The sequence below is a fragment of the Rhagoletis pomonella genome, unplaced genomic scaffold, assembly GCF_013731165.1.
Source record: "Rhagoletis pomonella isolate Grant_MI unplaced genomic scaffold, Rhpom_1.0 Rhpom_scaffold_00001, whole genome shotgun sequence".
Lineage (NCBI taxonomy): Eukaryota > Metazoa > Arthropoda > Insecta > Diptera > Tephritidae > Rhagoletis > Rhagoletis pomonella.
Window position 1 is genome coordinate 8,005,563 of NW_023458555.1, and position 27,823 is coordinate 8,033,385.

At 34.9% G+C, this 27,823-nt stretch overlaps 3 protein-coding genes across 10 annotated transcripts in view; 2 read left to right on the forward strand and 1 right to left on the reverse strand.

Annotated features, from left to right (window-relative positions):
* LOC118737741 (F-box/WD repeat-containing protein 11) overlaps positions 1-10,631 on the forward strand; it is a 33,978-nt gene extending 23,347 nt beyond the window's left edge. For 4 of the 7 annotated variants that reach the window (XM_036468473.1, XM_036468507.1, XM_036468489.1 and 1 more), the window contains exons 4-9: positions 7,885-8,156; positions 8,235-8,414; positions 8,487-8,941; positions 9,008-9,197; positions 10,127-10,262; positions 10,333-10,358. In XM_036468473.1, the coding sequence (XP_036324366.1) occupies positions 7,885-8,156; positions 8,235-8,414; positions 8,487-8,941; positions 9,008-9,197; positions 10,127-10,262; positions 10,333-10,358 (1,259 nt within the window). Of the gene's footprint in view, positions 1-7,884; positions 8,157-8,234; positions 8,415-8,486; positions 8,942-9,007; positions 9,198-10,126; positions 10,263-10,332 lie in introns of all 7 variants that reach the window. The other 3 variants (XM_036468481.1, XM_036468515.1, XM_036468524.1) reach the window with 1 other exon arrangement.
* A 5,801-nt stretch (positions 10,632-16,432) lies between these two features.
* LOC118737787 (beta carbonic anhydrase 1) lies at positions 16,433-25,007 on the forward strand. 2 transcript variants are annotated; one of them, XM_036468556.1, is made up of 5 exons: positions 16,433-16,638; positions 17,069-17,243; positions 23,684-23,768; positions 23,867-24,054; positions 24,110-25,007. In XM_036468556.1, exons 2-5 carry the CDS (start codon positions 17,151-17,153, stop codon positions 24,509-24,511), a joined length of 768 nt encoding a protein of 255 aa, XP_036324449.1. In that variant the 5' UTR covers positions 16,433-16,638; positions 17,069-17,150; the 3' UTR covers positions 24,512-25,007. The 2 variants fall into 2 exon arrangements, with proteins under 2 accessions (XP_036324449.1, XP_036324441.1); XM_036468548.1 differs by having other exon boundaries at positions 16,433-17,243.
* Positions 25,008-25,390: 383 nt separating this feature from the next.
* Positions 25,391-26,952, reverse strand: LOC118737778 (ras-related GTP-binding protein A). The gene is made up of 4 exons (XM_036468536.1): positions 26,698-26,952; positions 26,377-26,594; positions 26,146-26,312; positions 25,391-26,069 (listed from the first exon to the last, which is right to left on the reverse strand). Exons 1-4 carry the CDS (start codon positions 26,807-26,809, stop codon positions 25,637-25,639), a joined length of 930 nt encoding a protein of 309 aa, XP_036324429.1. The 5' UTR covers positions 26,810-26,952; the 3' UTR covers positions 25,391-25,636.
* Positions 26,953-27,823: the final 871 nt, after the last annotated feature.

Here is a 27,823-nt window from a genome sequence, read left to right on the forward strand (position 1 = left end):
CTTTATTATAATAAAATTGATTGGGCTATAAATCTGCATACTCTATCTGCAAATTCTAAAAAATCTGATTAAAAAGTTGAAAATTTTCATGAAAATTTGCTGAATTTTCGCGAGTTTTGCACAAAGTGTAGGAGTTATATTCTTATGTTTTTTGTTGTAGAACGAAACATATTTTTATACGAAATCAGCAGAAAAATATTAGAATGAAAATTGTTGCATATATTTTTTAGAAAAATTTGCTGTGCCAATACTTTGCTCCGGCAGTGTATATATATGTATGTAAGTCAAGACACAAGAGTAGAAATTGAAACTAGCCGAACAAATGTACCCCATTTCTCCACTTTTTAAGCAAAATCCATCGAAATTTCATCGTATCGACTTCTCTTGTTCCGTTTCGAATGACGTTTCTTATTAAGAATTAACGTCTTATAAAAAAGCTTATTTATTTGTTTGTGTGATTGTGACAAGTGCACATAAAACCCAAGGTGTCGGCTATTGAGTAGTACCAATTTTTACGAAATGCAATACGAAAAAGAACAACTACATAAGCAAACAATGGAATCGAATGTTTTCCCTCAGTTATCTGTGGTGGCTTTGTTTTTGCTTATCGATAACCGGTTGTGTTTTTTTCTCCTTCCTTTACATACAAACTCGTACCATATGATTTGCCTTCTTATGAACTGTTGCATGCAATCCGATAGAAATGCACAGATGAGCAGTGCAATAAATCAACATCGTATTTATGTGCGTATCATTTGACCAACACCGGGCGGTCGGTCGGTCGGTCGGTCGGTCGGTCGGTCAGTTCGTCTGCTGCGTGTACGCGTGCGCGTATGCCACTCACCTTGGTCGGCACTGCTTGTTGCTGTAATTACTTGTTTGCATTTGCAAAAGTTGTTGTTAGCTGGCGCTGGCCATTTATTCAGCATTAGGTCACTTGCGCTTCAAATGCTTATTCAAAGTTGCTCCAGTATTGACGGACCCGCCTCTAATTCCTATTTAATTGCAGATAGTAGCTCTGCAACGACCCAGCAAGCATTGCACTTTGTGCTCATTTTCCTCTTCCTTACTTGTACGTTTTTGCCTTCGCTTAATGATTCATAGCTTTATTTTTTATTTGTTATGTTTTGGTTTTTTAGAAATCCTAAAGTACTCGTAAACATACATACATACATGTGTAGGTATATGTATCAGTAAATTCATTTAAGACAAATCTTAAAATTTCATCTTCCAACAATCGTTTTGGCTTACTTGTCTACTACATATTTTCTTTTTTTTTTTTGGCGATGTATTGCTTGCAAAAACAGGTTTCAACAAGTTTAACTCCGACTTAAACTTACATATATGTATGTATGTGCGTATACATAAGTACATACAGTATTGGCCAATACAATAACACTCCCATTTTAAAGTGATATTGTTTGCTGCTCATTTTTATTTATTTATTTTTAGGAATATGAAAATAAAATTCATTTCATTCTCTAACAAATCCCGTATAAACTCAAGTTTTTAAAACCCTGTAAAAGACTACAAAAAAATGCAGCAAATTTTCACCCAAATTTCAAACTTTTTTCTCAGAAGTGTTAGAATTTTTTTGAGTACAGGTTGAAAATTCGTTGCATTTCTTTTGTAGTCATTTACTAAGGTTAAAACTTGGGTTTATATGGGTTTTGTTAGAGAATGAACTACATATATAAAAGTGGCAAAAATATCACTTTGAAATAGGGGTGCTATAGTTATGGCCAATACTGTATGTATGATTCACGTACGAGCGTATGTTGTTATCTTATTTCTGTTTCCCATATTTTGAGGGCATTTAGTCAGTGATCTTTACTTTTCTGCTTTTATTTATTTATTTTTATTATTATTTTTTTTTTGTTAATGTGAATAACTTGTGCAATGTGTAAATACGAGTACATACATATTTGTTTTTCAAAAAACATTAATTGTTCTGCTGAAAATTCGTAATGCTTATTACCTTGAGATATAAAATGAATGGAGGAAGTAAAATTTGAGATTCGACGTTCATAAGCCGTTTGTTTTGAAAGTGGCATAAGTCATTTCATACCGTTTGACTTCAGTTATCATTTACATGTATGTATATGAACGTGTCTGTTAATTGTTTCTGAGCCAAAAGGAAAAAAGTATTACCATTACTTTATGATGGTAGAACGATTTACAGATGCATTCAGTTAGAATATAGCCAACCATTTAAGCGAAAGAAACAGGAAATTACTAGCGCCACTTTCAAAATAAACAGCTCATCATATGATCTTATTTTGCTTATGCCTGACAGTTCTATTGGTTTGTAATGTTGTGCGTTGTGTCAGCTCCATTTGGTACGCCCTCAACTCAATTTCCTACGTTTTCGATACCTTATAAAACTTATACTACAATGGAAAATGTATTATTTTTTAGGCAATGTATTTTGAGCAATACGAGGTGACGCAAAAGTAATGTCGTAATGTGATTTGACTACCATATTTTTATAAATGAAAAAATTAACTCTGTTTTCATGAAAAGTTTATTTGAAGATATAAAATTGAGGACATTAAGTTGAAAAAATTATATCGCTCAAATGACCACCTCGCGAGTTGATGATGACAACTGTGCCCGTTCTACAGCATTTTAGATTGTTGCGCGCAAAACATCTGGCTTCAAATTGGCGATTTCTTCTTCAATATTAATTTTTAAGACTTGCAAGGTTTGTAGTTTGTCGTGGTAAACACGAGATTTCAAAAAGCCCCAAAGGAAGAAATCTTTCTGTTTGTGCTCAAACAAGGTCTTTTAAACTTAAAAAAAAAAACGCCAGTAGTTTGATTTTCAATTCTCAACAAATGACCAAAACAAAATCAGGATATCTTGACATTTTCAAATCTATTATTACTAAGCTGTGCACTAGGGTGGTCCAAAAATGCATGTGGAAAAAGTAAAGTCGGAATTTTAATGCTATCAACTCCTAGGGTTGTTGTATACCGAAAAAATATACGCCTATATTTTATTTTAAAATCAATAAAAAATGTAGAGGTCGCTCAAATGGCGCAAAATTTTCCATGTATTTTATACGGTAATGGCATAGAATTTTATTTTCTTCAGGCGATTCCCAATAATAATATCCGACTGTTTATTCAACCATTTTTCATTGTAACAATATTTTACAGATCCGTCAAAAACCCATGAAAATGCGATGGAGGGACCCATAAAAAATCGTTAGTATTAAAAAAATTGTTAAATAAACAACAAGTCTCCTGAAGAGAAACGAAGTTTGCCGATCGAAAAATATTGATTTTCAAGAATTCTATACCATTTCTACGAAAACTTGTTTTTTTTTTCCATATACATACATGGAAAATTTTAAGCGCTTTGAGCTATCTCTAAATATTTCTTTATTGCAAAATAAAAATAAAAATAAAAATAAAAACAGGAGTAAAGCTTTTTTCGATATAGAACAATCCTAGGGGGTGAATTCATTAAAGTTTCGACTTTGCATTTTTGGACCACCCAAATGTATACAGATGTTTATATTTATTGGCTTGTGCTCTCAAAGCAATTTCACTTTTCTGAGGATGATGTAATCTTAATTTCACTTCGCTTTCATGTGAATATAATCAGCACCGCACAGAATCGCTTCACAATAATTTACAATCAATGTAATGTATGTTTAACTTTTAACGTGATGCTTACATATTTGCATACTCATCCATAAATTAAAAAAAAACAAACAAACGCGTGATAATACATAAATACGTATGTATATATATGTATACATATATATATATAAAGATTTGGAAAGAATTACTTTGAACTTTTGGAGTTTTTTGAGTGTGACTATTTTTGGAATCCAGCATAACCACCACCAATAATGCGCGAAGAATAACTCTTGCCAACGGGTGCTACTTTGGGCTCGGTAGGCAATTGAAAACCAGAGCCCTCTCACGCCGAACAAAAATCACGCTCTACAAATCTCTCATCATGCCCGTACTTTCATATGGCGCAGAAACATGGACGATGTCTAACAAAAATGAGAAGGCTTTGGCGGCTTGCGACAGAACTATTCTACGCAAGATCTATTACCTCGTTCGCGTGGACGATGAGTTCCGAAGGAGATGAAATGACGAACTGTACGAGCCTTTTAACGACATGGACATACTTAAGCGCATAAAAACACAACGATTGTGCTGACTTGGACATGTTGTACGCATGGATGACAACGCGGCCCGGTGAAAATCTCCTTCGACTCCGCACCCATCGGTGGACAACAAAAGCAAGAGCGCCCACGAACACAATGGAAGGACCAAGTGCAGAAGGATCTGTCCGCACTTGGGATGAGAACAACTATCGCAAATCCGCAAAGGAGATAGGTAACTGGCAAAGTTTTTTGGTCTCGGCCCAAGCCGACCAACGGTTGTAATGCCAAATAAGCAGAAGATGTTCGTTGGGAAATAATGCAAACTTTTTTTCCAAAGTCAATTTTGTGTGACCCAAACAGTGCGTTTATTGCTCTACATAAGTAGTGCTAGTGGACAACACTCACGAGAATTTAGCTGACGTAGCAGCTAATTTTTTAAAATTATTAAAGAAATTTTAGAGAACATCGTGGTACTTAACAATAAAAGGCTCTATTTCAATGGGGTTGGTAATGACCCACTTGTCAAAACTTGCTACGAAAATTCATCTGTCGGATATTGCGGGTTAAGCTCACTTTTAATGCATGAGTCCCATTATTGTGGCAACACCTGCGTACGCCGCATGTACATACGTATCGCACCTCCATAGTGACTAAATACTCCCGCGTATCCTTCCTTTCTGTTGCGTTCGCCCAGTTGGTAAAACAAATTGAAAAAGACTTTTGGCACATTGGTAAGGTGTATCACAAAAATAGGTGTCACAAAATAGTTGATTATGCAATTATATTTAAAAACTGTTATAACACTTTTGTTCCATTTCGGAGACATAGCGATTCAAAAAGCTGTGTTCGCCATAATATGCACACTTTCCACAATTGAGGCTAAACGCGTCAAGTACACTCACTCACAAGTAGAGTAGCACATATTCCGCACAGCAATAATTTTGTGCGGAACGGACTGCAATTTGTCGACGTTGAGTTTCTTTAAAAGTCAACGACGAAAAATAAAATTTTGTTGGCTGAAGAAATTTTGGGCGATTAGAAAAGAAATTATTGAATGGTATAAATTTTTTTAAATTTTAAATTTTTTTTTTCATTCACACATCACAAATCGTATGGGCTAAACATCCATTATTTTGCTAAACCACTAAATATACCTATGTATGCATTATCTCACCTTCGCGCTTATGTACATACATACCCAGTGGGAAAAATAGTGTCTAATGCATTACATGCGTGATTTATTGTATTTCTTATGAGTTCTAGATTCCATTACTGTTTAATATGAAATCAGCATTCGAATGTATCCAAAAAGTCGCGAATAGTTCATATTAAATCACATTCACTCTTGCATTACTGTACATATGAACATTTGTGCAAACTATTTAGTATAAAATCATGCAACTTCTTTCTATTCCAATCTTTTACCATTTGCTTACACATCTCCTTCGTTGTTGTTGGCCATCACAGTGCAATGAAGAAAGAAAAAAATATAGAAACAAAATAAAAATGTTATTTAGAACTTTTTCTGGTTCGGAAATTTACGCTTAACAAAAGAAAGAACACAAAATGTAGAGTGAGTTTGAAATTAGGTTAAACGTGATGTGACTGACGGCACGGCACGGTGCGTCTGTCTATCATTCAGCTTCATGGTGACTCGGTTGTTCACCGTTGTTTTGTTTTTTTACTCATTGTCTGGATGTCTGACATCTGAAGGCACGACTATATCTATCGGTGAATTTTGTGAAATGTTGCACCAAGTGCAGACTTTGCCAATATGTGTGTGTACTTACATGCATACATATGTATACATACAACAACAAATAAGATACATACATACATACAAGCATTAAATCAACTGACATAGATTCATATATATACATAAGGTATGTAGTCGCCCATTTACCTGCGAAGTTAATAGTGCATAAACGCATTTTAAAGTAATACATATTGAACATAACTGTTATGTAGAATGAAAACTGAATGAAGCTTCTAGTTGGCACTGAAATTGGGTTATGGAAATTGTAAACCTTTTTATATTCGCTTTTAGCACAATTTAACGTTAAGCATTCCTCTTGTCCCCACCTATTGGTGGAAGTTCTACTTATGTATGTTTTGTTGCATTTAAAATTAAGTTAATTGCATTGATAAATTTGTATGTATAAATTTGTGTAAATATATTTTATTTCATCGAGATTAAATTTATAAAAATTCAAATAACACACATACAGTGACGAACAAAAGTATTGGCACAGTGAATTTTTCGCAATATATGCAAAGTTTTTTTATTCAAATTAATTTTCGATAATTTTTTATAAAAATATAGTTCATTTTACATCAAAAAACATAAAAATAAAATCTCTAAACTTTGTGCAAAACTCGCGAAAATTCAATAAATTTGCACACTAATTTGCAACTTTCTATTCAGATCTTTTAGAAAAATTGTAAGTATGCAGTTTTATATATAGTCCATTCAATTTTAGTATGACAAAATGCAAGTTTAAAGTTGATAGAAAATCGAAAAAAATAATTGTTGATATACTTTGTATGGAAGAACTTGCGTGAAAAAAATTACCAAAAATCAACGCGATTTTCTAGCGACTTCAAATTTGCACTTTGTTATACTAAATTTGAATGGGCAATGAAACTGCATACTTACAATTTTTCTAAAAGATTTGAATAAAAAGTTGCAAATTAGTGTCCAAATTTAATTGATTTTTCTTAGTTTTCACAAAATTTAGAGATTTTATTATTATGTTTTCTGTGTAGAATGAACAATATTTTTATTAAAAAATATCGAAAATAAGTTAGAATAAAACACTTTGCATATATTGCGAAAAATTCACTGTGCCAATACTTCTGTTCGGCACTGTATGTATGTGTGTATTTAAATACACATAAGCCTTTTCTTTTTGGGTACATTACTTAACAACTCTGTCGCTAAAAGTATAATTTCATTTAACTATTCCGAGCAAATAAATATTTTCTTTTAGGAACGGAAAAAATCATTATTTTTAAATTTTAACCAAAAAAAAAATCTACAAGTTGTAATCAACAATTTTAACTATACTCACGTATTTGTGTTTTCGTGCATCCTATTGTGATTTACAATGATTTTTATTTTTCGAGTTTATCCAATGAAGATTAAAGATAAAAAATTAATTTAAGTTTTACTTTTTCGCTCAAAGGAAATAATTATTGATTTTTATTCGATCAAAGATAGTGCTAACATTAAGTTTTATTTTTTCAATTATAAATAATGGTTATTCAAAAAACTCAAAGGAGCTATACCAGCATGATTTCCGACGTATCTTCTTTAGAGGTAGCGACACCCTAATAAAAGGAATAAGTCCCAAAGTTTTCAGGGTGAAATTGCAGTATATTGCGTCTGTACGGTCTTTTAAATTTTATAAATAATCATTATTTTTAATTGGAAAAATAAAACTCAATAATATTTATTATCTCTGAGCGAAAAAATAAAAATCTTAAAATAATCTATAAATATACTTTTTTTAACAAAAAATATGGGCATTCTTTTTTCCATTTAGGAAAATCTTAGGGGAAGATAGCTTAACATTTGAAACTATTTCTCCCCGCATGCATTTTTGGACCACCCTATTCATATATCCATAATCTTTAGTCCTATTTTGTCTTATTTTGTATTACCAGCGACCTTATCCATAGCTATTTTAATTTAATTTTTTTACTTAAGACATTAATTCAAAACGAAACAAAAAATACCAACTTTTTATTCACAGAGAAAGGTCTCGATCACATTGCCGAAAACATACTCACCTATTTGGATGCAGATTCGCTCAAGTCGGCCGAATTGGTATGCAAAGAATGGTTGCGTGTTATTTCCGAAGGCATGCTCTGGAAAAAGCTGATCGAACGCAAAGTGCGCACCGATTCCTTGTGGCGTGGCTTGGCCGAACGTCGTGGTTGGATGCAATATCTCTTTAAGCCACGGCCTGGCACCACTCATAGACCACACTCATTTTATCGCGAACTCTATCCTACTATAATGAAGGTAAGTACATACATACATACATACCTCGCATTTTGCTTCCTTTTTTACTAATGTTTTCTTTACTTTATTACTTTAAAGGATATTGAGAGCATAGAGAGTAATTGGCGCAGTGGTCGTCACATGTTACGTCGCATTAATTGCCGTTCGGAGAATTCAAAGGGCGTCTATTGTCTGCAGTATGACGATCAGAAAATTGTTTCTGGGCTGCGTGATAATACCATTAAAATTTGGGATCGTACGGACTTGCAGTGTGTTAAGGTGAGATTACCGGAGCAGCATGTTCTAAGAAAGGCAAAATATCTCTAAACGAATAATTTACTTGTATCATAGACCCTAACTGGTCACACAGGTTCGGTTTTGTGTCTTCAATATGACGATAAGGTCATCATAAGCGGTTCATCGGATTCGACGGTGCGCGTTTGGGATGTGAACACCGGCGAAATGGTCAACACACTGATTCACCATTGTGAAGCTGTGCTTCATTTACGCTTCAATAATGGTATGATGGTAACCTGCTCGAAGGATCGTTCGATTGCTGTTTGGGATATGACCTCGCCCAGTGAGATCACCTTGCGACGCGTTTTGGTCGGTCATCGTGCCGCCGTGAATGTTGTGGATTTTGATGAGAAATACATTGTATCGGCTAGCGGTGATCGCACCATCAAAGTGTGGTCAACATCGAGCTGTGAATTTGTGCGCACATTGAATGGACATAAACGCGGTATTGCGTGTCTGCAGTATCGTGACCGTTTGGTGGTCAGTGGCAGTTCAGATAATTCTATCAGGTGGGTGAAATAAAAAGCTAAGAATGCTTAACATACATATATATTTATTTATATCGTGATTTTCAGACTTTGGGACATTGAGTGTGGTGCTTGTTTGCGTGTGCTGGAAGGCCACGATGAGCTAGTACGTTGCATACGCTTCGACTCGAAGCGCATTGTTAGCGGTGCTTATGATGGTAAAATTAAAGTTTGGGACTTGGTTGCGGCGCTGGATCCGCGCGCACAGGCAAATACTCTTTGCTTGAATACCTTGGTGGTAAGTGAATTGAAATTCTTCGATGATACAGCTCCTTTGATTGAGTCGAACAGAAAAAAGTTGATTTCGCTGTTGGGAAAATAACAGGGGCTTAAATATATATTTTTGTTTGTGTTTTCTAAGACAAATTTCGACTGCTGCTCTACCGATTTTCACACAACATATGTTCATACAAATATACACTACACATTATAGGCGGCATACACCGTGCGTCTGACTCGTGAGTCGGTTTATGTATATGTGTTTGTGAAAATAAATATGTGTTAGTTACAACGACATAACTCCTGGCATGACTCTGAATGATTCAACTGCCTGTAGTCGAAGGGGAGTCAACACGTACGCAAATGACTCGGGAGTCAGACGCACTGTGTATGTCGCCTATTAGACGAGCATTTGTATGGTTATTAGTCGAATAACTACATGAGGCCTACTTACTTACAGATAGCATTTTCTTCTAAGCAGAGATTGCAAACAAAAGTTATTAATAGATTTTGAAATCAAAAAGATATCGTGAAATTGTTGTTTTTTCGAAGATACTTATACGATTAGAATCCTTAATGACTTAACAAAACTTGACTTGTTTACTTTTATTTTTTATTTTGGCATTCAGAATAAAATGAAATATTTCGTAATTTTTGGTTATTTTTTAGGACTTTCAATATTTTCTCGTTTTATTTTTCGAAATTCTTGCATAAATTTTCGGGACCTTTCGGAATTGATTTAGCCCTTTTCGGGATTTTTTAAGATTTTTCGAAACTTTCGAGTTTTTCCATGACTTCATTTAAAGTACACTTACAAGTAAATGAAATTTTTAAATTTTTTTTCATTTAAATTTTGGTTTTGAATAAATGGAATTTTTAAAATGTTTACCATTAATGCAATGCACTAATCATTGAAAAAAATTACACATTTAAATTTTGATTTTTCAGGAGCACACAGGCCGTGTCTTCCGCTTGCAATTCGATGAATTCCAGATTGTCAGCAGCTCGCACGATGACACCATTCTCATATGGGATTTCTTGAATTTCCAACCCAATGAAAATGCGTCCGGCCGCCCTCCATCACGTAAGTTCATCGCTTTTAGTACAACTGATTTTCATGGATAAAACAAATAAAAAATCTCTTCCCGATTTAGCCGCCCTCACGTTAATGGAACATTAACGTTTCGCATTGGTTAAGAATTTCAATAATAATAATAATATTAATAACAACAACAACAACAACAACAACAACAACAACAGCAACAACAACGCAACTGGTGTATGACAAATTCACGCTAAAGCGAACGTAAAGGCACTTCTAATTCAAACACCCTAATATAAAAAAAGCAAAAAAAGGTTAATTGTGTTAAATTTAACCGACAACACAGCAACATAACGAAAATTGTAAAGAAAAAGAATCTGAATAAAAAACAACAACACAAAATACAAATAATATCGTCGTTTGCTTGCCGTGGCAGCTGATCTCCGGACAGATAAGAAAAAAACAATTCATAAGCATAAAGCGCGTGGAAAACACAATGCATCCCTTTGTGAAGAAGCAATGGAGATTGTTTAAGCCAAGTCGTTAATCCTAAAGTTGTAAATGCCACGCCATAAGTGAACAGATACAATGTATGGATGTGTGCGTATGTGTGCAACAGCTGACACACAACTTATTATTAAATGCTTAGTATTATTGAGGACAAAAATTAAGCCGATGTGAAAAACATGATGATCATTTAATGGTAAATGTTAACAAAATTATTAAAAAAAAAAATATTATTTGGCATTTAGGCAATGTAAAATTTCCAAATCGAAATCGAGAGTGGTGCGAACATGCTGGACGTACTACAGCTGCAGAAAACAGGAAAGCGCAGAAAGGAAGTATGGACATCCATCATCATCATCATCATTATCATCATATAAGTTGAAGCATACACATGTGAAACAATTTTAATTTGTAACTAGCGTAGAAATGTTGAACAAAATACAAAATAAAATTATATTGAAAAATTTGCAGACATAATGAAAAAGAAGGAAATAAATAAATTGAATGTATGAATAAATACGTAGATTATTTAAAATTTTGCAAACACATTGGATTGATCGAACGCTGAGATAGTTCAAAGGATGAGATAAAAAATCATACATACAACCCATAGAATAAATAAATAAATAAATAAATAAAGTTTAACATATATGAAAATGCTCACATACATAAGTACATACTTACCTTAGCCTTGTCAAAAAAAAAAAGTAAAAAATTAAAATAAACTTAAACAAATCCTGTGTACTTCAAACTTTTAGAAAACGTATGTATGTACTCTTATAGCACTTCTAATTCTCACTCTCAAGCTGGCTAGCTTGATTTGAATATGGTAACCTATAAATTAAATACATATACAAAAGGAGCGATTGTCTGCTTAGTTGTTGTAAAAGCATAATATTATTAGTTTTGTTTAAATTTGTATCCCAGTTTCTAAGCAACATCCAAAACAAAAGTTGATAACAAGATTTTTCCCAAAACCGTCGCCCCTCGGGGGGCAATAGCAAACCTATAGCAATCGGAGTTCGGAGTCGGCGTAAGACTGTTGTTGTTGTTGTAGCAGCAGTACTCAACCCCCCGGGGTTTCGTCAAGGGTCGTCTTCGTCCTCTGACTCGACAAGCCTGAGGCCGAGAAAGCGGGCAGCGTCTATAGGCGCGGTCCATAGTGCTTCTGGTGTCAGGGTCGTGGGGTTAGAGGCGCATGCGAAGAGGTGTTGGGTGTTGTGTGGACCTTGCCCGCATGCAGAGCATGTGTCTGCCACTTCTGGGTTCAGCCGGGAGAGATAGCTGTTTAATCTGCGGCACCACTCAGAACGGAGTTGTGCTAGGGTGCACCTGGTCTCTCTAGGTAGTTCGCCTTCGTCGATGTTGATGGGTGGCGGTCGACCACCTAGAACGATGTTGTCGTTTCTGGTGCTAAGACTCGACCTGACTGCATCGGTGTGTAGGTGGTTAAGCGCCGCTCTGTATTTCTCTGCGTCGAATGGGTGGTCTACGCACGGCTCGACGTCGGATTTCCAGTCGTGCAAGTGACGTCTGACATGTCGGGGAGGCGGTCCATTTCGAAGCAGGGCGTTATTGGGGTGATTTCCACGGTAACATCCCACGAGGAACTGCTTCGATAGCAACGTGTTGTGCTCTTTCACCGCCAGCATCTGGCTTTCTTGGTGGAGGTGATGCTCGGACGACATGAGATGGCAGCCTGTAGCCGTGCGTAGAGCTGTATTCTGGCATGTTTGTAAGTTTCTCCACTGCGTATCGCTGGTACCCGCCGTCCACACTGGCGCTGGTGAGTAGGGTTTCTTTGTCGGCTCCCCAAGTGCTGCCGGCTAGTGACTTGAGGACTTTGTTCCTAGCTCGCATCCTTTCGCAGGACCATGGCGATGCTTCGCTTGGGACAGGTGGTTCGCAAAATACGCAAGGCCTCTAGTATCTTTGCTACCGGGGAAAGGAGTGTTATCGGACGATAAGACTCTCCTTTGTTAGCTGATTTCCCCGGTTTGAGCATTGGACCCACTCTCCCCATCTTCCAGATGTCTTCAATGACGAGAGTGGCCATTGAGAGGTCAACGCGATTTTTTAGCCGTTCATCAGACTAACATCCCGATTGTGTGCACTTGACAAATTACAAATCATTATAATTTGTAAATTTTTTATTATTTAACGAGAACAATAGGGGATACCTCAATGAATACTCTCAGGTAAGCTACGCTAACATAGATTTGCTTGATTTCCAGGGTGCTTCATTTTTTGTTACGTCATCTTAACAATAGCATCGTTTGATATCTGCCTTCTCTTTCCCTACTCGGAAAGTTCTATGCATTCTCTGCATTATCTTTCTGTCGAATACTTGGAGCCCGTCAAAGCGACATACAAAGATTAGATATGAGAAGAGGATTCTGAAGTTCTGAGCCTCGATGTTTTTTCGTTCTTAATTCGCACAATCGTTAATTTCCATAACCGTATTAACCAAGAATAACACGGGCCGACAAAATTAAGTGCAAATATTTTAGCAGAAGACAGAGTACTTTTCCAAAAGTTTTCAACGTACTAAATTCCAATCCGGGGTCATGACTACTCTGGCGAGATATTTTAACAAAGCAAAAAACACGATTATGGCCTATATTTGAAGTTATATAGCATAGTGTTTTCTTTTTTTTCTAAAACAATAAAACATACGCAGCATCTTAAAGTACAGGTTTATTTTTTTTTTGAGTTTACCGCCGAGTTTGTCCCAATATCTTTTTTTCGTCGATAAGGATAAGGCAGAATATTTTGCTTTGTTTTTTCGTTTCAATAAAAGTGCTTATTTCATACAAAGTTTGTAAGAAAGATTTTCTGACGGGTTTTATCGGAAGTATCGGGAAAGAAGGCTCTATTAGAGAATTTGGTTCAAAAACGCCCTATCTCCGATGAAAATGTGCTGAGATATGGCTTTTTTGAACCGAATTTTGAAATAGGGCGTTCTTCAATCAATAGGGAGTTCTTGAAAATTTTTCTGAGATTAGGCGTGTTTGAACTAACTGCCGAGATAGGTCGATCTTCCACTCAGGTGTCGATATGTACATATGTATGTATGAACGTATATGTACATGCATACCTATGTACTTCCTACTGGACGGTTCAGCGTCCTCACGACATGATTAAAGTTTCATCCGATCTTATTAGTACCATCAATAAAGCTTCACTACTCATGTTGGCTTCTGTAAGTCAAATAATTTTGCTTGAAAGATGCTGCATTTGAGTTACGAATAATAAAGGTTCTCGAATTGTAAACCAGTTAGGTTGCTGCATTAATGTACGAGAAGGAGGAGTTGTGTTTCACTCAGAATTAGGCCCGGCCCGGCACGAGTGCAAAATCAACTTTCAAAAACACACACGAGCCCGCACGTTAAGAATTTTAGTGGGGCCCGGCCCGGCACGACGGAAATAAAGAGCCAACTTTTATTGTATGTATACATATGTACATATTTTTAATTCTGTGTTTATGTCCATATGTATATTTACTTAAGCGAGACAATATTTTACATCAAAGATTTTTATAATATGTATATTTTCCGGGAAGTAGAAAAAGTGGAAGGTATTTTATGTACAGATATGTATGTAAACGAAACTACTAAGCATCATATTTTTTTTATTGGTTTCCAAATATTTCTTTTTTTTCTCTCATCAAAAGGGTTTTAATTATGTACTATTTTTTTTTTTTGTATAAAAACAAAAGCTCATCTAAATTTTTGGTATTAGCAACGGGCTTTTTCGTGCTTATTCGTGCTTTTATGAAATTTTACTGAACGCCCAGGCACGCACGAGTTCGTGCTGACAGCAAATATTCCGGCCCGTGCCCATCTCTACTCAGAATGAACTGTTGTACGTTCCTCTAATGCCACTACCGCCACATGATCCGTTATTGCGAATAAACGAGCGACAATTTGTTTCGAACAAATCTGCTTGTTTTTTCTTGTGCTGAATTTCCACTAGGCATCAAATCGCAAAAATTGTAATGACATAGTTGGGCATTAGAAAATATTTGTACCATTACATTAAAAAATTGTAATTTAATTCATTTCCACATATTATTTTTTAAATGCCTCAAACTCTTGTAATTTCAATGTCTAGTGGAAATTCGTCATTACTTCCAAAGACCCATATACATACATACATAATAACTGATTGACCTTTTATTTCTGGCTCCTGCGCATATACATATGTATCTATGTATGTAAGTTACGTCACCTGCGCGCTTGTAAGTACTAATCGACGCGAGCCTTTTTTTTGAAAAATTTTCAAATGATGTAAATGAATCCAACTTGCATTCAGTTTTCTAATGGCCAAATGTTTGAGCAATATTGTAACCAGTGTTGCCAGAAAACAAATCGTTTGGAGCTAAACCGGTCAAAAAAATAAGTAAAAATTGCTAGATAATATTAATAGTAGCTGAAATGAAGAACTATTTTTTTTTAAGTTTAGCGTTTATTGACGTAAGGTTTTCATTTTTACATTTTCCGTATTTTTAATAGAAGCAACGAATTTTATAAACTTAAGTGCTGAAAAAACGTTTACAACCAAAATAAGGTTCATACACAAATTTTTGTGTGTAGGGAATAAAAAGCTGTAAATATTTTGCAAAGCTATGCATGACAAGCAGTTATCAGTAGGGCTCGGAATCTCATGCACTAAAAAATCGAAAATATGCGCGTATAATATACACTCAAAATTAAAAAAATATGCCCTATAAACGAGTAACATATGCAATTAAAACATTTTTCCAAATATTTTGTTGCCGGTACAAAAATAAATATCACATATATTTTAACCAGAAAAGACCGACAATAATTCATTTCAAAATGCAATACATATTTATGTATAAAATTATAGCCTTATTCATAAGAAATACATTAGTTTAAAAAGGGTTTGAAAATTGAAAAATGTATAAAAACGTCAATTTATAAAGCTTTTTAAGCCTACGTTATTTTTTATGAATAAGGCCATTAGTTTATAATCAAGCAGACAGTTGCAATCTTGTGTAAATAGAAATAATGACAGTTTAATAGTGGTTCAGATTAATGGTGGTGAAATGCAATTAGCAAGTTACAGCAATTTGGGGGTTCTATGTCCATATTAGGGTAATTTCTTATTGTTTAGAGATATAGGCCAGCTCTCTCCTACAGTCTTCCACCAGTTGAGATCTAGCAGAGGTACATGGAAGTGCCTTCATGACTGCTTGACTATCAAAGAAGATATTCAGATGGATATTTGGGAAAACATTTTAGGTTTTTTTTTTTCAAGAGATTTGGCACAAAATTTAATTGCTTGTAAAAAAAAAAAAAAAAGAAAAGTACGCAAAAACCATATGCATTTATTGTCAAATATACTAAAATATGCGCATTTAATAAGCAAAAACAGTTTTTTTTTTTTGCAAAATATGCACTAACGATTGAATGCCATTTTAAAAGAAATTTTATGATTCGTAAAGATAACTTAACAATTTCCATTTGAAGATGGCCAATAAAAACATGCATTTGCATGAGATTCCGAGCCCTAGTTATCAGCACTAGGCGCCACAGTACTATTGGAGAACAAAAACGCAACTGGTGACCAAAGCTATCGAAGCTTTCTCTCGCATCATATGCTATTTACTCGGTTATAATTAAGCATACAAAGCGAGGAGAGTTTGCTCATATGAGACCGGCCAGTTTTAATAGACTGTTTTGTGAGTATTCGCACCAGTATGAGTGTGAAAATCTCGGAGGGCGCACCAGTTCGCCTCCAAAACCAAACTGAACGAACTGGTGCTTGTGTCTACAATGGGATGACAAAGAAACAAAATAAGCTATTATTACTCACCCAAAAAAAAAGGCAAGAACGAAGCTTTCAACACAAAAGTTAATACACTCCAGGCATAACTATGGACAGAGTATGTAGATATGTACATTAATGAATTTGTATATATATATGTACCTTAATGTGTATGGAATTAAAAATCAAAAGCGGTCTAGCGAGAAAACAAAACGATTCGCAAAAATAATGATTAGTAAAGCACAGAATTGAAAAAGACAACTCTCCTAAAGCATTTTTATACTAGCGCTCTTTGGAGTAGATGAGCGCGTGGCGTGGTGGTAGACACATTTAAAGCGCGCGGCGTCCTACAATTCAGTCGGTGTTTGGATAAGGTCAGTTCAGGTTCGGTTCAGTGCGTTGATTGTGGGTGAAGAGCGGGCATGTTTTTCTAATTGTTATCCACAAACTACCAAATTTTAGCATCATAATTATTTTCAAATGCGCTTCTAAAAAATTTTTAAAATAAGTAAATATAGAACAAATATTTATTTATTTATTTATCGAAGTGCGGGTTGTGCAAAAACTGAAGGACATTTGCTGTCGGAAAAAAGTAGCGGAGCTGTTCATAGTAGAGTAAATCACTTAGATATGGAGCGTATACTGCGTGGTATTATGCGTTATCGGAATACGACGCGCGAACAGATGGTGAAAGAATTCCAAAAAGTCCGTGACCATCCGGAGGTAAGTATCTACAAATGACCATTATTATGAGTAGATAAGCGCACGTGCATAAAAAGATAGCAACATATGTATAAAACATATTTATTTACGTACATACATACATACATATGTACGCATGCATACATAAATTGATAAAAAACACGACCTTCGAAAATGAAATCGCCAATCTACAATAAATGTTTAAAAAGTGTGCTGTCAGTTGATGGAAAATTAAATTAGTACATTATTATGACTGAAAGTTATAAAAAAAAATTCCATAATGTTTGGCCATTAAAGTATAGCGAAATCAGAACAAGGAGTACATAATGTTGATGACATTAATCAATCGTGTTTGTGTGTATAAGTACATATGTACATATGTTCATAAGGTTTAATAGGGTGCCGCAGCATGAGTGATTTTGGAAAGTTTTTAAAGCATAGGCGCGGCAGATAAGCGCTTAAACAAATCAAATTTATTATTTATTTATATTAGGTATATGAAAAATTTAGAAACATTCAGGCCTAAACAAGACGTATGCACATACGTACGTACACACATACATATGTATTTAAACATGCGCTAAATTTTTTATATGTACATACATGTCTAAATAAATACATACAGCCAGTCATTCTAACCTTTAAGTTCTCATCGGCTGCGCCGGTGGCGTGCAAAACTAAATATGTACGAGTATGTGCATACAAATGTGCATATCTACACATATACATACATATACAGTCGGTGTCAAATATTAGTGCACACCTTGTTCCAATATGATATTCACACTTATTTTCATGGCAAATTTTTTTCATTAATTACACTGGATCACAAATTTTTATTTGGTTTTTATTCTCCAGACGCCACTATCCAATTTCTATGTAGAATTGCACGGTGATTCCGAAAATCGAATTAATTTTTTTTCTATGAATACGTTGTATGAAATATGAGCAGAAAAGCGTGTTACTCAGGTGTACATGGTGTATGAGTAACATTATTTCCTGCTCATTTTTCATACAAAAAATCTTTGCGCATTTTCATTTGACCATCTATTTTTATATATATAAGTGCTGTTTGCAGCTTTCAAGAAAAACGACAAATTCATATAAAATGACGCACAAGAAATGGAAAAAAATTTCTTAAATCAGTTTGCAGTTCTCAAGAAAAATAAAAGCTAGAATATTTAGTTCTTCAAGAAAATTTACAGCAAAAGCAAAGTACTTTTTCAACTAACAGAAATAATGAAAAATATTTCTTGTGATTTTTCATGAGAACAAACAAACAGCCCTATAGAAGAAAATGCGCAAAAAAAATTCTAAAAAATCAACCGTAATTTTTAGCGACTTGAAACCAGGGCTTCGGAGCAAAGGCTTTATTTTCATCGCTTCGCTCCGGTGTTTTATTTCGCTCCGAGATCCGCTCTTTACTCCACTCCCACTCCCAATAAAAAACTTTTTTTTTAATTAGCTGACTTTTTTTTAATTTTCTTTTGATTCATAACATAGATATGTATGTATATACAGCTATTTATATGATCGTAATGTATATTGTCTTGTAAATAAAATGGCAGATATTTCTCCAGAAAGAAAAAGAAAAAAAAAATGCGGATTTTCGTCCGTTTACCGATTCCATTTTCGGATACTTAACGATCCGTTTCTGCAGTAAATTGTGCGGCAGAAATGTATATATAGACAAGACCCGGATAGGGTTTTGGCTGTTTTCCTTCAATACGCTTTCCATCCGCACTTCACTGGTGCCTTTTCATGGTTAGAAAAAAAAGTAAGGAAGCGCCTGACGGTACTCGAATTCGATACTTTCTGAAAGCTAACAAATACTACCACGTTCAGCCTCTGCCGACTACGTATACATGCTCTTAAATGTTTAGCTTGAACAAATAAAATACATTCCAACGTTTTCCGGATATAAAAATTAATGAAAATTGTAGCGGTTTTCTGCTCGTTTCCAGGCATGAAAACCGCACTTTTTTACACGTTTTAGGATACGTAAATGAATGAAAATTGTAGTCGTTTTACGTTCGTTTGCGGATACAGAGAATTGTACGAAATGGCACTGTCATCGCCGTTCAAATTTACATGGCGCTTATCCCTGACTACTGGGCATTGCGCAATGAGCAGTATTGCCAAAGTAAAGATACAATGAAAATTTATTTAACACGGTTGTTTTCAGAGGCAAGAATAAATAAAAAATTAAGTAAAATTAATTTTCTTTTAGGAGCTAAGAAGGAAATGAATTATTTTAGCTCTTTGCTTCAGCTCCGTTCTAGCCAAAATCCCTTGCCGCTTACTCCTTTGCTCCGCTCCGCTCCGAAGCCCTGCTTGAAACTTGCACTTTGTTTCACTAAAATTGAACGGGCTACAAAACTGCATACCCAAAAATTTTCTAGAAATTCTGAATAAAAATTTTGAAAATTGTATGAAAATTTCTTAAATTTTTGTGAAATTTATATAAAGTTTGAAAATTTGATTTATATGGTTTATATTACAGAATGAACTATATTCTCATAAGTAATTGATGAAAAAAATTTTCTATGATAATAATTGTGAATATCATATTAGAACAAGGTGTACACTAACATTTCACACCGACTGTATATCTTAATAATAGACATCTCTTTTTATAGTGGCACGCTCCGAGCGCATTTTGCTTTAGACTTCGTCATACTTGTTGTGGTTGTTATTACATTCTTTTAGACACATTATTTCTTTATTTATTTTTTTCTTTTTAGTAAAAACGTGTGAGCTCAGGTGATCGGCATTATCGGCATGTTGTGCTGCTCTCAGCAGACGCTATATATGAATAGGTTTAGATTGTTGTTGCTCTGTATTTTTCTCCTTAAATATCGAACTTATTCGAGAAGTGATATTCTACCAACAAAATCAGAAAAACCGGTAGCTCAGCGTGAAAAGTTGCAAAGTCAATTTTTCAAATTTTAATTAGCTTTTATTTGAATATAAAAGGGGAAAGATAAAACAAGTACCTTAATAATTTTGGAATTGATGCATTTTTAATTTTTCTTGCCTCCTATATTAAAATATGAGTTTTCACAAAAAGTGGACCTAGCAACTTTTCACTCTGAAGCTCTTTCTTTTGGTGGTACAACCGGTTCCGGTTTCGATCGGAAGTGGCTTCAATTGACTGGAACTCAATTTTTTATATTACAATTGCATGTTTTTTCTACTGGCCCGGATTATGGACTGCTAAAATGGACGAAAATGTTTTTATAGGAAAACCAAAAAAATATGAATCAGCAAGTCGTTGCTCTTCATAAGCTTCCGAAATGAATGTTGAAGTGGAAATATATAGAAAAAATCTCGCCTCCTTGTGTATATTCTCATTTGTTTATACTATACTTAAATTAGAATGCTTTATTTTTTTTTTGTTCAGAAATTAGTGACAAAATGCGGAATATTTATTTATTATCAGTAATTCAAAGTTAAAATAATACATAATAAATTATACTTGTACATACAGTATTGGCCAATACAATAGCAGCACCCCCATTTCAAAGTGATATTGTTTCCCACTCAGGCTTATTTATTTATTTTTAGGAATGTTCAATTAAAATGCAATTCATTCTATAACAAAACCCATATTAATTATTAAGTTTAAAATTTTTTTAGAAAACTACAAAAAAGTTCAACAAATGTTCACTAAAATTTCAAACTTTTTCCCAGAAGTGTTAGAATTTTTTTGAGTACACAATTTTATAGCCTATTCATATTTTTTCGCCGAAGGTGTTGCGGGTTTGTTCCACATAAAAATAAATTGTGTTTATTCGTTATATGGAAGCAAATGCGACAAAAAAAAAAAATAAAAAAATTAACGGTAATTTTTAGCCACTTGAAACTTGCACATTGTTAGACTAAAATTGAATGGGCTATAAAACTGAGTACTCATAAAGTTCTAACACTTCTGAGAAAAAAGTTTGAAATTTAGGTGAAAATTTGTTGAATATTTTTGTAGTCAAATTTATTTTTTTTTAATTATAGGACCTGCGCCAATCGATAGAAAACTACTCTGAGATAAAATCTCCACTTTTTCCTTCCTTCAAATTCGTGTCCTTTCCATGTTTAAGAATGTATTCCGGAATGTTTGAACCCTTCTTAGATCCTCATTTGTTCTATTCAAAACCGTTAACGGTAAAAAATTTTAATCGAAAGGACCTAACAACTCTGAAATTACCCGGAAATAGCCAAGATTTGAATACGATAGAGAAATACTAGGCTATTTTTAAAAAACACTTTAACAATAAAAAAACCTCGGATTAATACAGAATTGAAAAAGGCAATCTTAAAATGAGATCATAATAATAATTTTTTTTTTTTGGCGCTTACACTATTGCGAGGTGTTTGGCCGTGCTTCTCCTCCTATTTGTGGTGTGCGCTCTGCAGCTATAGTCCAAATGGAGGGACCTACAATTTTTATGCCGCCTCCGAATAATCAAATGGTTTTATGAGAAGCTTTTTCAAGGCAGAAATACACTCTTAGGTTTGCCATTGCCTGTCGGGGGGGCGACCACTGTTGAAAAAAAACTTTTTCTAATTTCGATGTTGGTCGTTGCATTGGTTAATACGCACCTCTAACCACTCAGCCACAGCGGCGGTCGCATCTTTAATGAAATATCAGTTCAATGTTACAATGCTCCTAAAAACTCGATGACGGCAAGGATTTAAACTTTTATAAAGGCAAGTGGGGACTATTGGTTAAAGTTCTAAGTGTTCTTTATATTATTTTGCCATTTTCAATACTTTCGTTTGTCAATTAACACTTTTTAACACGAATACAAAATGTGTTACTCATACGCCATGTTGCACAAATACAATTTTTTAGTTCTGTATCTACTAATTGAGGCCGTCGGGGCAGATGTGTGGCCTAACCCAACTTCTTTTGTGTACTTAACTACTCAAAATTGTTTCAAATATTTCAAATATAATTTGTCACATTTTCAACTATTTTAAGTATGTAGTTCAGTACAAAACAAAATTTTTAGGTACGGCCACTTCCGCTCTCACGGCTTCAATTCAAGGCAGTATTTTTTTTTATAAAAATGATAGTATTCCTGTAAACATTCGGACTAATTTAGAGTTAGAAAAGTCTCAGAATTCTGAGTTGAAACCCTCATTATGAGCTCAAAAAAAAAAGAGTCAGAAAAGAGCATATTTCCTTTCTTAGAAGGGCACGCCTATACGAGTTACCTCACTTTTGTTCAAGTCAGAATCTTATCTTCTGACCGATTTTCGTCGCACATTTTGTTTGGCCAAAGAAGCCCATCAAAAATAACAAAACAATGCAGGTGTCAGTCTGGCTGACTGATCTCCGAAACATATTTAAAGAAAGACTAATAAATTCTGAGCACTCAGAAATTTTTTTTAAGGGATATTGGTTTGTTATTTAATTTAATTTTATTTTATTTTTATATATAGTGGTATTCACCAAATTGAGCAAGTGGCCTGGCACAGTCTGGCAAAAGAGCAGATCAGGCCAAGCAACGACGGTTGTCAACAGTCGTCAGTTCTTTTTCCAGAATGCCAAGCCACTGGCCATTACCCTACATAGGAGCATATAAATACATATCCTTTATCATCACACATTTTCAAATGCCTGAGAAGAGTGGTCTTATAGTTATTGTTGATGTTGACAGTCGAGGGAGTGCCATTTGAAATTTTTCTTCTGACGTTAAGAAACTAGTAAGATTAAAGGCTGTAATCACCCCAGTCGGTACATACTGAATATTTCAAGAGCTTATACTTTATTAACGGTACATACATATATGTGTATGTATGCATGTACATATCGTCGTTTAAAGTACAAAACCGCGTATCGTCATTCTGCAAAATCGCGTAACTGACATTTGCTGCCAAAATTGGATTTGCTCACACAAGCTCTTGGCTCAATCCTTACTACTATACTAGCCAGAAATGCGATTGCTTTATAAAAAAAGAGAACCATTTTGAAATATGAGTGTTTTTACTCGCTAAAAAAAAATGTATTCAACCTCACATACGCGGTTTTGCATTTTGTTGAAACGCGGTTTTGTACTTTAAACGTCGATATATAAGTGTGTACGCAAGTCATCACCGCCAGAGACGAGACGATAGTGCCAGTAGGGCTTCAGTTAACTAAAATAAAAACCTTATTTGATGGAAGAGCGTCACAACACCTGAGCTAAAATAAATAATTATTAAGAAAATATGGCAAATACATATCCATATGTGTGTAATATTTTGTATAGCATAAAAGAAGCGTGGGTGGCCATTTCTGCATACTTAGCTCAAATTTATTTTGGTTTGGGACGTTCTTCCAGCAAATTAGCGATATGTGGAATTTAGCAGAAATACCTAAATTCATACATACAAGTATATAAAATATAAATTAATGTGTTGCATTTACATACTTAACTCTTATTTCATTTGCCTTTATTTTCATGTCGCATTGGTCATAGCCAAAAGCTGTTTTCTTTACTTGCATGGACAGTCGGATGATACCGACGCGTTACACGGACACGCACGTCGGCGATATGTTTGTAGGTATGTAGTTTTAAAAGATTAAATACAAAATGCACATACGTATGCATATCGTTAATCTTTAGTTTATTTTTAACCTTCTTATCTTTCCAAATTTGCAGTGCGTAACGCCGGAAATGTGATACCTCATGCTCATCATTTCCAGGATGAATATTTCAGTTGCGAGCCCGCGGCACTGGAATTGGGCTGCGTCGTCAACGATATACGACATATAATCGTGTGCGGCCATAGTGATTGTAAAGCGATGAATTTACTATACAAGTTGCAATGTGAGGATTATGCGTCACAAGTAAGTTTCCTTTTTGTTTGGTTAACGTATTTTTTTTTTAACTTTTTTTATGTAGCTTAATCGACGTCTATCGCCACTTCGCTCCTGGATGTGGACACACGCCAGCAGAAGTCTCGAACATTTCAAGACCTGGAAAGAAAACGGAATGAAAGGACCTCTGGTATTCTCCTCTGAAACACCATTACGTCGTTTTGTCGCTTATATCGATCCAGAAGATAAGTTTGCCGTAGAAGACAAACTGTCACAGATACACACCCTGCAACAGTTGTCCAATGTGGCTTCGTATGGCTTCTTAAAACCACGACTTGAGTCACATGATCTTCATGTACACGCGTTATGGTTTGATATTTACACTGGTGACATCTATTACTTTAGTCGTGGTGCAAAACGTTTTGTTCAAATAGATGAGAGCACAGTGGGCAAGCTGACAGAGGAAGTGCGTCGTTACTACTCATGACAACCTCAACTAAATGTACGCATGCATGAGACTGGTATAGGCTCCTTAATAATTGCATGCTGACTGTGATAGGAATTTGAATATTTTGCACCTGAATGCAAACTGAATACCTGTACATTACAGGCCAATATTTTTGAATTTGAATTTGTTGAATTTCTTATGTACACTACTTAATATGTGAATGAGTGAGTAGAATTTGCACATATGTACATATATATATAGGGATAAGGGCATTAAAAATGACCGATGTACAGAAATTTTATATGGAAAGTTAGTAAGAAACACTAAAACTTAGTAATCAAAGAAACGCTTATGTAGATGTAAAAAGTATTTATTAACCGCTTACATTAACGTATATAGATAGCATAATGCAGTAGTTTTAAACATCATTATTGTAACTATAAAAATATGTGGCATATATGTATGTATGAAGACATTTCTGTACTGTAAACATTAAATTTATAATAAAGAGCGCAAATGCTTTCAACTTTCAGTTAGCAACAATTAATAAATTTCAAGCACTTACATATAAACGTTCGATGATATAGTACTTGTTGATAAGTATGCGCCACCAATAAGGGGAAAGAAATGAGCTGGAGCTTGCTTTGAAGCTTTAATTTTTAGGAAAGACTAATTTCTTTGCTAATTTAGGTATCCTTGACATACTGCAGCCAATTTTTATAAAAAATTCAAAGCATCAATTTGCCTGCTTCCACAATTTTTGTGTGCTTCATTATGTACAACATTTTGTTTCAATATAAAGTCTAAACTGAACGGCCCTGACAAATAATTTCGTCGTTTAAAGTACAAAACTGCGTAACGTCATTCTGCAAAATCGCGTAACTGACATTTGCTGCCAAAAATTGGAATTGCTCACGCATTGCTCTTGACTCAATCCTTATCCATTCGTCCTGAAATATATTAGCCAGAAATGCGGTTGCTTTATAAAAAAGAGAACCATTTTGAAATATGACTGTTTTTACTTTCTAAAAAATAATTTATGCAACCTCACATACGCGGTTTTGTACTTTAAACGACGATATGTATGTTTATTTGCGCACTGGCTGCCACCCTATCTCCTTCCTTTCCCTCTCATTTACAGTGCATTGCATCTTACACCCTATGTCAGTGATACTGATGATGATTCATCGCGTTGCTATTTGGATTTTCCAATTCTTCAAATGATTTGCGCGCATTACGTATGTTAACCAATGTCGCCTCAGAAGGTATTGTTGGATCGGACATAACAACCATCACGTATGTGTTACTTGTAAAGGTATCTATGAAAGCAGCAAAAGCGCTGTTACGCACTTCCATTGATTGAAATTTGGCGCCCAATTTTGAGCAACTTAATTTAAATTGTTTTATTATGTTGGAGACTTTTTCAAAACGATGCGAGTCGCGATTCTTTTTACTCTGGCAATGTGAAATCACTAGGAAGGTAGCCTTTTCGAAGAGCAACACTTCATCGGCTTCAATAACATTGGCGAAGTGGGTGAGCGAGTTCTCGAGCACCGCAACGTTGGGGATAAGCATGGTGACAATGCTGGACCAAGCTCTGTAGTTAAATGCAGCACATATAGCGTGCACTGTTCATATGAGTATTTTATGTAAGTATGCAGAAATAATCCTACCTGTATAATGTTTCATCCCAAATGCTGGTGCGAAAGCAAGTAACGTTGCCCGGTTTTGAAAGACGTATCAGGTCATGCTCACGCTCCTTGAACAAAGTTTCCCGCTGTTCTTCAGCCACTAAATCCATCTTGTGTATTAAACAAAATATTTTTGCTTCTGGTGAATTCTGTAAATAGAATAGTAATTAATCGATTGGGCAATGAGCTTGTACATATGTATGTACTACATACTTGTAGCAATGCTTCCAAGCACGATTGATAGTAGTGAACATCACGCTCCATGTCGCGACTCTCCACATCAAATACATAAATAAGTACTTCCACATTACGAAAGATGTTGTCTCGCTGTGAAGCAAAATATTGCTGCATAAAGCCCTCTTGGCCACCACAATCCCACAAGTTGAGTACTAGGTTCCCCAAAAAGCGTACATGTGAGTGCTCTACGTCAACTGCCAAAACAAAAATTTGTAAGATTTAGCATTTGCATAGTACAAAGGACTAATTTAAATTTAAAAATTAGTAAATTCGTTTCCAGCTGTCTGCATTACTTACTGGTTGCACCCAGCCGCGTCGTATCTCGCGCTATGTAGTTGGCAAATATTATCGAACGCATGCTGGTTTTGCCCGAGCCACTTTTGCCCATTAGTAAAACCTTTTTCTTCATTTTTATTTTGTTTGTCCTGTACGGCTTGTATAAACACGTTTAGTAATTCTGATGTAAAAATAATAACTTTTCGAATCCCAATCGTTATCCGCAAAAAATTAATTCACCCAATTGGACTGATAATCATCAATTGGTGTTTTGACAGCTGAAACGAAAACAGCTGTTTGGATCGTATTTGCGTGCTGCCGTACTATTGAAGTGAGCAGAACTCAAGGAATTAAAAAAACGAAAATTATTTGGGGTATTCACAACGGTGTCGTAAGAGTCGTCAACAGAAACGTTTGACTTTTTTGGTAAACGCTAAAATTAGCCTTGCAATGCATCCTTGGATCAAGGTCTTCGATTTTGTCAGCCAAAATGTAAAATAGTATAAATGCATTGGCAAAAACATAAATAGAGACGGGACATTTTAACAAGTTTTAGCTAATATTGTTTTGTTTTTTTTATGTTTATTATTTTTTTATGTAAGTATATGTAGTTCGTTATCTCAAAAAAGGGTTGGCTTTCCAAAACGGAAACGGAAACTTGTGAGGATGTTTGGGAGAGGCTTACTCTACATGAATATATATGACTCTCACAAAGTAGTTGCTAATAGTATTTAAGCAATTTGTTGTAGCCCCAGTTGGTGCACACCAAAAGGAGAATTCTATTTGGAAAGGGTTATAATCCTAAAACACGGCCGAAGGCCGCCTACGCAGAAAGGAATTCTACGCAATCATACTGTTATAACATCGATACTTCGATAAATTGCGCTATAAATAATTAAAATTTTTAATAAAACATTATGTGCATTTTTTTATTGGCATTTTTCTGGTATGTATGGCAGCATCGACATCAGTTCAATTGGTGCACAAAGGAAAAAGTGAGGTTGAATTCGGTATTTTTTGCAACTTTAAATGCGAATTACTTAAAAACTTTAAGCCTCAGGGTCTTCAGATTTAGAATCTGAAAAAGCTCCTCTATACTCCCTAATATTTTTTTTCAAAGCCTGGATCCGTTTTTTAAAATTTTCCA